This window comes from Mesitornis unicolor, unplaced genomic scaffold (genome assembly GCF_000695765.1).
Source record: "Mesitornis unicolor isolate BGI_N332 unplaced genomic scaffold, ASM69576v1 scaffold48646, whole genome shotgun sequence".
Lineage (NCBI taxonomy): Eukaryota > Metazoa > Chordata > Aves > Mesitornithiformes > Mesitornithidae > Mesitornis > Mesitornis unicolor.
This window is the reverse complement of record NW_010192573.1, coordinates 1-10,591: the sequence shown is the minus strand read 5'-3', so window position 1 is coordinate 10,591 and position 10,591 is coordinate 1. Positions and strand designations below refer to the sequence as shown.

The 10,591-nt window shown below is 57.8% G+C and overlaps 1 protein-coding gene across 1 annotated transcript; it reads left to right on the top strand.

The window, feature by feature from the left end:
• The first annotated feature begins 2,042 nt into the window (after positions 1–2,042).
• On the top strand, positions 2,043–2,669 carry FEV (FEV (ETS oncogene family)). Its single transcript, XM_010187141.1, has one exon. It carries the CDS (start codon positions 2,109–2,111, stop codon positions 2,559–2,561), a length of 453 nt encoding a protein of 150 aa, XP_010185443.1. The 5' UTR covers positions 2,043–2,108; the 3' UTR covers positions 2,562–2,669.
• The last annotated feature ends 7,922 nt before the right edge of the window (positions 2,670–10,591 follow it).

The window sequence follows — 10,591 nt, the reverse complement described above, 5'->3', positions numbered from 1 at the left end:
GGCTCGAGAACCCGTGCATGGGAGCATAGGCGTGAGGTGAGATACCCCCGGGAGGGAGCTGCCGGTGCAGGGCTGGGATTCAGACAGTGCATGGATCAGCTGGAAGAAGACAGATGCCCAGAAGCCGGAGCCACCCGTTTAGGTGAAGCTGTCCAGAGGTTCCGGGAATTGGCCAAGGACTGGCCAGGGAGCAGCCTGGGCACAACAGAGCTGGTGATCGGGCAGACACGGGCCAGCGCTGTGATGTTTGGGCCGTGTAGCTTGCCTGCCTGGCAAGGAGACAGGGGCCAGGGAGGGCTATGAGCAGGAAAAGGGGAGCTTGGTTTAGGTGTGGGAAGGGGGACAAAGCTGGGATTGGTGGGGGGACTTTTGCCTCTGCACTGTGGACTCTGCCCCAGCTGTCTGTACGCCGCATTGTGTTGAGAAGGACCTTTTTGGATTCCTGGAGGTTTCCTCAGGGAGCTGCTGGGTGCTGCAGCATAGCATGCTGCGGCAGGGAGGATTGAGCCTTGCCACCCCACCCAGCTGCACCTCCAACACCTCCCTGCCCTCCTTGTATAAGGTGGGGCACCCTGTCAGTGCAGGATAGCAGGATCCCAGGGTAGGGGCTGCAGGGATGGAGAAGAGGTGAGGGCTGCATATGTACCCTAGAGAGGAGACATCCCCCACCTTGGTCCCAGAATGGGGGATTTGGAAATACAATACCTTGAAAAGACCTGGGCTCATCTGCCTAGATTGGGATGTCTGAGTGGGTTTTGGTGGAATGGGAAGAGATGGGAAACAATGATTCCCTGCTTCCTCCAGAGCAAAAAATGGGAGTCACCAGATAAAATAAGTGGGTGCAAAACAAGCAGGGTAAGGTGGTTCTTTGTGAGGGATGTGGCTGAGCTGCAGGTCTGCCTGCTGCAGGGTTCACGGGTGCTAAACCTCTACACAGGATCCAAGCACTATGAGACAAAATAGTGTCAGAAAAGCAGAGGGAGGAGGATGAAATGCAAAGATACTTCCACTGCCACAGGAAGAGCCTGTGCTGCAAGGACTGGAGTTGGGAGCAGGGATGTGCAGGAGATGCTGCTTGGAAAGGAATTTGGTGGAGTGTGGGGGGTGTGGGTAAGTGCAGGGCTGCTCTGCAGGGAGGCTGGGTCCCATAGGTGGGACTGCTTATCACCCTAAGGTCCAGAGACCCTCTCCTTTTGTGACCTCTAGCCAGACTCAGTGGGCCCTGTCCTTGTGCCTCACCATGGACATGTCCAGGTGTGCCAGGCTCCTGTGTGTGTGCACAGCCTGGCACAGGAGCATCTTGGGCAGTCACCAAGACTGCTCCTCAGTCCCAGCTTGGGCTACAGTGGCCATGGCTCAGATAGGACAGCTTTCCTCCAGAAACAAGAAGCATTGGTACCTGATTCAAAGCCACAGCAGGTTCTGCCCTGTGCTGGTCTCTCCCTCCCCTATACCTGCCTGTGCCTGCCAGGGGTGTGGGTCAGAGCAGCATCGCACCCCAATTTCAGCTCACGGTGGGTACAACCTTGCAGGACACAGTGCCCCTAGAGATCGGCAGGGGCTGTGCTGTGCCACCAGCCCAGTTTCAAGCAGAGGTGGCAGTGGGGACTATGGGTGCTGGGATGGACCTGGATACTGCCAAGGTACCTCCTTCTTGGGGCTGCAGATCAAAGAACTAGACCAGATCCTCATACCAAAACAAATGAGCAGGTATTTGTCTTCAGTGGGATGTGAATGAGGGTAGGAGGGACATGGATCCAGATACACCACACCCTGTGTTTACCTCTGAGCACTCCTACCCCTGTCCAGAGGTGCAGGAGCATCCTCTCCTCCTGCTTGAGGGGCAGGATGGGGTAGGGATGCTGCGAAAGAGACACAACCTCATTATCTTCTGTGTCTCTAGACCAGGAAAGATGCAATGAGGCTTATCTGAAACCTGGATCTGGGAAGCAGCAACATAGCAGGGGGTCAAGGAGACTGGGGCACATCCTGCCCCACTCCTTGTGCCCTGAGAGGGAGCTTTAACCTCTCTGGGCCCCGGCCTTGCAGGCAGCGGGCAGATCCAGCTGTGGCAGTTCCTTCTGGAGCTGCTTTCAGACCGGGCCAACATGAACTGCATCGCCTGGGAAGGCACGAATGGGGAGTTCAAGCTCATCGACCCCGACGAGGTGGCACGGCGCTGGGGTGAGCGGAAGAGCAAACCCAACATGAATTACGACAAGCTGAGCCGGGCGCTGCGCTACTACTACGACAAGAACATCATGACCAAGGTTCACGGCAAGCGCTATGCCTACAAGTTCGACTTCCACGGGCTGGCGCAGGTGTGCCAGCCGGCCACCCCCGATCACACCCTCTACAAATTTCAGGGCAATCTGGCCCCGCTTCCCTTCTCAGGCATCTCCAAACTCAACCTCATGACCTCAGGGGTGACGCCAGCTGGCTTCTCCTACTGGCCTGGCTCCAGCCCATCCCTCTACCCTGGGCATGGGCTCCAGCCCTCTCCCCCATTCAGCGCCATGGCAGCCTCCCACCTCAACAACATGAACAACCATTACCATTAGAGGCTGGGTCGTGCCAGGCAGACCTCCCCATCCCTGGTGGCATGGGGCTGTAGAGCTGGGGAGCTCAGCAGGGAGGGATGGGGGGTGGGATTGTGCCCTGCTCTCAGCTGCCCCCTTTTAGATATGGAGAGTGGTGAGAGGGGTGAGGGGTGCTTGCAGGGTAGGAGGGTTGGCTCCCCAGTGTGGGTGGCTGGAGGACAGAAGCCAACTAAGTTTAGGGTAAGAAGGAATCCGTGATCCTGAGAACAAACATGCATACCTAAAGCAGGGTATGAATGAAAGGAAAAACCATGGGCTCTCCTTCAGGCAGGGTCCATGCTGCCCCTTTCCTTTGCAACATGCTCGTCCTTAGCTCTGCTCCCAGCCTCTGCCTGCCCTCCCCTCTCCCTCTGGAGAGGAGTGAGGAGATGAAGCCCCAGGGCAGCTTTGTCCAGGGGTGAAGGTCCCACTGGGCAGGGAAAGGGGACCCTCCTTGCCACTCCTTGGTACTCCACCTTTGTCTCCAAAGCCTTCCTTTCCTCCATCCCTCCTACACCTCCTGCTGATGGTGCTCTCCTCTAGACCTCAGGAGAGAGGGGTCTGGAGAGCAGATGCCCTGCATGAGTTAACTCCTGCCTAGGGCAGGGCTCTGGGGTTGGAGGTCCCAGAGGTGGGGTGTTGTGCCCTGGGGAGGGGGGGGTGGGGCCCTGCCAGCCCCCAGGGCAAGGCCAGAGTCTGGAGCGAGCAGAGCCTGGCCCCTGTGACTGCTGTCTCCCCAGTGCCTGAGGTCCCAAACACCCCTCACATGAACCCGTATCTTGCTGGTCACTTCCAAGTTTAATCTTCCAGTTTTACTGTGGCTTTAGCCCCTTGCATGCAGGGCTTGGTGGGACACCCTCTGCGGGTGGGAATATCCCCAGGGACAAGGCTGGGTGGGAGGGACCTGCACCAAGTGGCAGCCCTGGGTCCAAGGAGGTAACCCCATCCTCCAGAGCAGGACTTTGGCCCAGTGGATGCAGAAGAGCTGGGCATGCTGGGCTCTGCACGGGCTGGGGGGTGGGTTTCATCTTCAATAAAACAGAGAGGTGCTGTGACCTGTGTCCTCTCGTGTCTGCAGGGGGCTGGTAAGGAGAGAAATCACCCAGCAAACACCCCCTCATCTGAGTCTGAGCACCCACAGGGCTGGGATGGGGAGGATACAGCTACCCTGCCTTATCCTGCACACCCTCTTTTCTCTGAGCATCACTTCTGGGTCTTACAGCCACCACAACAGATAGATAGGGCAGAGCTGGAAACCTCAGAGCTTCTTGAGGCACCCCTCCAGGGAAGCGACATACCTTGTTCCCAGGCTGGCAAGGGGATGCAGCAGCTGGAGGCAAGAGGAGATGCAGTTGGCCTGGCAGGACGTTTGCCACCCTGCCATCATCCAGGGGAATTTGAGATGCCAGATCTCTTGTGACCCACAGAGCCCTGTGCAACCAGCCCAGGGCAATGCACTGGGCCCAGCACAGCCAGATCCTGCAGTGGGTGCCCCAGCTGGGCTGCACTGTGCCAGCAGTGAGGAGGCCGTGAGCTGTGGTGCCAGGCTCATGTGTGAACGATGCAGAGATGAGTGGGGAAGCACTCCTTGCCCAGATCCAGGAATGTGCTCACAGATCCACTGGTGCCCATGGTGGCTGGTATGGGCTCAGGGCCTGCTCTCTGCCTGCTTTCCTCCCTTGGGGCTGTGCTCCCCATCCCACCCCCATCAGGGTGCTGGGGTGCCAGGGCTGGGGGCCAGGCTTATGGCAGAGATCCAACTGGCTGTGCAGGGGGTTGCTGTGTAATTATTCAGCCCATGGAGGGGGTGGCCAGCCCCCAGCCCCTTTCCCTGCACCCTCCAGATCAGAGGTCAAAGCAGACCCCAGATTTGGGGGCTCCGTGCTGCCCCCTCTGCATCTCTCCAGGGTACAGTCACTCTCATGGCCTCGCTGGCATCTGCTCGGACGTATCCTCACTGCTCTAATCAGCTTAAGGGAGGGGGATCTGATGTCAGTGTCTTCTCTGGGAAGGACTCAGCCTGCGGGGTGGGGGGGACTGATGCTGCCAGCAGGGAGCCCATGTGTGAGAAAGGAGCTTCAGAGACTGGAGACCTCCCTCCCAGAAGAGAGTGTCTCTTCCTCCAGGGTCCCCAAGCCTTGCACAGCCTGGTCCTAAGGGACAGCAGAAGGAGAAGTGTGGGGGGAAAGGAGTAGTTACACCCATGCAACCAGCACTCAGGCTGGAGACACACACACCTCCCCAAGCTTCACGTTGCAAGGGCAAAATGGAGGTCTGGCCACAGCGGGCTCCCTCAGAGCCAGGGCAGGGGGCCATGTCCCCACTGGGGGCGCCTGCTTTGGGGCTTAGGTAAATGAGTGACGCAGGGTAGGACACGGATTAAGGGATGTGGGTCACTAGCGTCTCCCCCCCACTATCTCACTCCTATCCTTCTTGTCCTTTTGCCAGTGCCTGTACCAGGTGAGCTCAGTTCTTTGCTTACTCCTGGCCCTGCAACCCAGGTCCCTGCTAAATTGGAGGCTTGACACGTCAGGGGAAGAGGAGAGTTACCTTTTTGGAAGACGGAGGATGACTGTAACAGGCTGCAGCTGAGGGCTCACTCTGCTCTGAGCTCACCTGGCATGGTCGCCCTGCCCTGTCCCTAGAGTACCACCCCAAAACCCAGGAACCAGCCCTGCACTCCCCGGGGACACCACCCAGTAGAAGGTGGAGGACACCCAAGCAGGACTGCACCAGAAATGCTCTCGCCTGCCTGAGGATGCAGCCACTGTCACCATGGCAACTCGGGATGCTCCCATCCCCAGCCTCCACTGGAAGCAGCCCCCTCACCCTGTGTTATGCTTACCTGACACCCCTTCCCCCCCCAACCCAGCCTCCCCGCTCCTTGCAGCCCCGTTTGACCCAGCCCGCCGGCAGCGCCGCTTTCTTCAGTCACCAGCCACGCCGTCTGGGAGCGGACTGCAGTAAAATCCACCATGGGGGAGCACTGTCCTTGGCAGTGGGGTGTACTGGCTGGGAGGGGAGCCTGTCCCAGGTGGCTGGCGGTGAGGTGCATGGGCCCGGTGCATCTGTGGGCTCCAGACCTACCTGCAGGGAGTCCTCCAGTGCCCTGCCTGGGGTGAGACGGGGAAATGTGGTCCCAAAGGGCTCAGCCTGCACTGGGAAAAGCAAGGGAGCACAGCACAAGTGCTTCTTCTGCTGCCTTGTGATTAAAAGCAGGTTTCTTACTTTAAAAAAAACCCAAACATATTTGTCTCTGGCTTTGGTTAGCCAGCAAGAGGACAGGATTGAGCCCTGCCCTGGCCTCAGCCTCTTGCTAAGATGGCAGGGTGACCCCTCCAACTCCCCCAAAACCTCCCAGCCTCACAGTAAGGGATCAGAAGGCAGATGGAGTAGCCCCTCACCTATTTTAGCAGAGCTACATCACCACTTACTTCATTTCTCACGCTAGGAAGAGCTTTCACAGCACAGCCAGGTCACATCTGCCTCGGGGGATGCAGGCTGCCTCCCTGCCCACCCCTGCTCCCCCTCCAGTTCTCCCAGTTCCCACCTATTTGTTCCTCTCTGCATCCCCACTGCGCTGGCTCCTCTTCTCACTCCCCCCCCCACCCAAGCTGCTGACTCACATCCTCTCTCCAAATGCCACATTCCCTTGGCCTGGCTCCCTGCAAAGCACTTAGTGACTTAGTATGGCTCAGCCAAAGCCCACAGGTGCAGGCAGTCAGCCCCCAAACCCCCTCCTGAAGTGCCTCCAAGGAATCAACCATGATGCTTCCAAAAGATGGTGCTTTCTCCCTCACCAATGTATCTGGGGCTGAGGCCATACTGCCACCATAACACCCCTGGCCTGGACTTCTCTTCTCCCAGGTCCTGGATGCACCTGAGGGGAGCTTTGTGCACTTTGAATTTCTTCACTGCTCACTGCCCTCCCCAGATACAGGGATGCTCTGCATGGAGCCTCAAACCTTGCCCCTGCTGCCACTTGCTCCCTGGTGCCCAGGCAAGGGCTGCTGGAGAGGCCACGTCCTGGTGCTGCTCCTGCCCAGCTGCACATTGAGACCTTGGGTTGGACTCTGCTGAGAGCAGGGGCTGGGCAGCAGAGAGGACTGGATTAAAGCACTAATGCCAGATTACGCTCTAATCCAGGACTTCTGATGGGGGGCCAGCACCCAGTCCAGCCTGGGGGGCACTCTCTCTCAGAGGCAGGCTCCCCACAGCCATCCCACGCCATAGCTTGGTTCTATCTGGCCATCCCCCAAGGAGCTTGGTCCTCAGGGGTGACACGGGACTGTGAAACAGGCAGGGGACCCTGCACAGGGTAACCTCCATGCTCAGCTCTCAGTGGGCTATAGGTAATGCTCCAACCTAGGCAGTCTTGGCCCTCTACTCTGCCCAGCTCCATGGCAGGATTAACCACCACAGCAGTACTTCAAGGCATCTGCTCCCACTTCTCCACCTACCCTGCTTCTCAGCACTGAGCTGTCCCCGGTCTGGGCTCCTCAGTTCCATACCCACCAGGCAGGCAATGCCACAGGCTGTGTTTTGGCTATGGCAGGGACAAAACTGCCTGCTGTCCCATCTCCCTCAGTCTCATCCCTGCCACTGGGCTACCCTGAGCACAGGCAGAGCTCAAAGCTTCTTGCAGGTTGCCACCCCAACCTGGATGCATTCCCCATCAGCTGAGACCCAGTGGCAGCTGTCCTGCCCCTTGCTGGTTACAAATAATCATCAGCCAAATTAGTCTAGGGCCCCTCATGCTCCCTCTGCCATTTGCTACCACCTCCCTGGATAATTTTGTCTATGTCTCCCCCTGCCAGACATCCCACTGACAGCTGTGACCGAAGTGCCATGGAGCAGGGAAGGAACCTAAAACCTGTACCCACAAGCCATCCCCAATTCAGCAGAGCAGCAACAGCCTGAAGCTGTGATGGAGCCAGTATCCAGGCAGCTCCCAGAGGCAGGAGAGAGACCTCCCACTTCCATCTGCTCGAGGAACACGTTATTCATCATCCTCACAGTTGAACAGAGAAGGGCTTGCGCAGAAAGCTGGGCTGAGGCAGGTCCTTTGTCAGCCACATGGGCACCGGGGCTGCATCATCCGGAGCAGTTTCCACCCCATGCAGCAGCTCCGAGTCACTCTGGGGGATGCGGCCAACTCCTAATAGCAAGAGCACAGCTTCCACGCTGTTCGTCTGGCTGGAGGAGACACGGCTTGCCATGCCAGATGCTCCAGCGACCCATTGCTCCTCCATGCCCCAGTACCATGGCCAGCACATAGTGTTCACTCTGCAGATGAAGCAGTGGGGTAAGGAGAGTCTCCACAGAGCTGTTGCTCCACAAGCTCTGCGCAGAAAACTCCCCTTTCACAGATGCCTATGCATTTTGGGGACCCACTGCCACCCAGCGTGCCTCCAGCAGCCCCGCACAACCCTGGGGAGCAAGGGAAGGAAGCTGTGGCCTGAGAAGAGACATCCCGGGAGTAGAGGGGCTGAACCCACTGCAGGCTGCACCATGCAACTTGCACTCACCTTCCCTGCTGCAACGTGGGGTGGAGCAGATGGGGCACCCACTGTAAGGCAGAGAGAGATGTGTTGATGCTGGAGGGATTTCAAACTAGGAAAGAGCTGGGATCCTTCACCAAGGCCCTGTGGTGATGGATTCCCGATCTGGCCCTGCTGCTCCACCTCTGAGCCCCAAACCTGATGCAAATCCCCCATTCCTGCAATCCCAGACACTGCTGGGCTCTGTGGCTGACAGTGAGGGGAGCTTCCCAGCCCATCCTGAGAGGGTCTCAGCCCCTCACTGCTCCTCAGGGAACCCCAGGTGGCTGCAGGGGGCACAACTTTGGGAACAAGCTCTATCCATCCCCTTACTGCTGCCCCACATCTGGCTCCTGAGTCCAGACCCCTGTAGTACCATGTAGTGGCACAGGGGTGTGGCACGTTAAAGCACAGAGCTTTGGAAAGGGGAAAATGCCAAGCTCCTGAGCCCGCCTGAGTATTCCCATCCCCAGTACCTCCCCCTGCTTGTGTCCCTCTACTTCCCCTTTGCCTTGAGAGGAGCAGAAGGCTCTCAGGCAAGGCAGGGTTAGTGCTTCCCCTGCCCTACTCTCCCCAGGAGCTGTACAAGGTCCTCTGGGAAAGGGAAAACCAGACAGCTTTTTTCCCCAGTAAGGCTCTGGGTAAACCAATGATGCATATTTAAATGCATGGGAGCATCTAAGCTTGCATCATTCCTTGACATTTCCAGAGACTCCAAGCTGTCTTCAATTACCAGTCTGCAATTAGCTCTTCCTAAATCCCCCAATGAGGCCTAGCACTCTTAATCAATTAAACACAAGGGAGGAGGGGAAGGACATGGCCTCGCTGCAGCTGGAAGCATTTGAAAAGGCTGAGGCTTGAGGCTGAAAGGACCCCAAGAGCATGTCTAAGGGGATCTATAGGGTGGGAAACCTCCACCAGTGCTGGTAAGTTGTTCAGCTCTGGAGAGGAGATTCTGTAAAGCCCATCTAGGGGTAGGGAAAAACACCCCAGCTGGGACCAATGGATTGGGTATTACCCTACGATGCTGCAGACCCTTCTTGCTGGATTGTGGCATGCTGCTTCATCTCACCGTGCCTCAGTTTTCCTCTCTGCAAAATGCTGATAGAGGAGAGTCAGTGCTCCCCCAGCAGCCCCATAGGAGCTCTAAGGGTCCAATTCCACCTCTGTTTAATCCAGAGTAAGTCAGAGCAACTACCTTCCCCAGCACAAGACATGGATACTGCCAAATTTTGGGGTGGTTCCTATGTTTTGGCCCAGACAGCTCACCACAAGGTCAAATGAATGTCAGCCTAAAGGCAGGGAGAAGAGTACCCATTAGGGACAGGGAGGAGGGGAGCAGCACAGGTCTGGCTGGGTTTACGCAGCCACAGAAAAGCCTTGCACAGCACCCTGCCAGGTCAGCCCTCATCACAGGGACATCTGTGCTGTCTTCCTGGCGGCACAGCTTTGCCTGAATGAGCCAGATTGGGCCTAATTAGCAGCTCTGCTGATGCACACAAAGGTAGAGGGAATCCAGCTTACCCTCCGTGACCTGCAGAGCTAGCACAGCTCTTCCCGGCTGAGAGAAGCCAGAGTGCCTGGCTCAGAGGCGCTGGATGCAGACCCCAACAGGAGAGCAAGTGCTGTAGATCCTGCTAAAAAAGCCCTGGCAAATTCAGTAGCCTGAAGCATAGCAACCAGCTATGAGAAAGGCAAAGCCTTCCCCTTCTCCACCCCTCTCCCTGGGGGTCTGCAGAAGCACAGGGCTAGCAACACACCTCCTGCAGCCTGCTGCTGCTGGGGAAGGAAGCCCAGCCCTGCAGAGCAGAGATAGGGAGGGAGGTGGTGAGGAGGGGTAGCTTTAGGGGAAAAAAATAAAATAAAATCAAATCGAGGTGACATAGGCTGTGGTATCCTAGTTAAATCTATTGCGGCAGACAGGCATCAGGCATTTTCATCTGGAATGGAGGAGACCAGGAGAGCTCACAAGGAGCCAAGGGACACTTGGGTGGACCAGGACTAGCCTTGGGCACAACAAACAGGGGTGAAATTCTGACCCCCAACTCACACTGGGGAGTAAAAACCCCTCTGAGAAAAATTCCCCCCATACCTCTTGGGAAGGAGAGGGGTCACGACTGGAAGCTTGGGGCACCTCCCCAATCCCCCTTGCACCCCACAGCCCCGCAAGTCCAGGGAGCCACCACCAGGCCCATCCAGGCCGCCTCTTTATTCTCCAGTGAAGCAAAGCAAGAGGGGAGGGGACCCCCCCCATAGCAGGCCCCCTCCCCTCAGGCCCCCTAGGTCTCCTCAGGCACAGACCCCTTTCCCCGCAGCAAGCCAAGTGGGTGGGCGCTCACCCCACAGGGACCCCGTTTCGGAGGGCACATCGGGCGAGGAGGAGGGCTACTGGTGGGGAAGGTGGGTGGGCACCCCCTCCCCCAGCGGCTCGAACAAAGGGGCAAGCAGGCGCCCATGCCCGGGGGGAGGCCG

Bases quoted from the DNA above. Each gene is read 5' to 3' on its own strand.
- FEV (XM_010187141.1), top strand. From the start codon at position 2,109: ATGAACTGCATCGCCTGGGAAGGCACGAATGGGGAGTTCAAGCTCATC.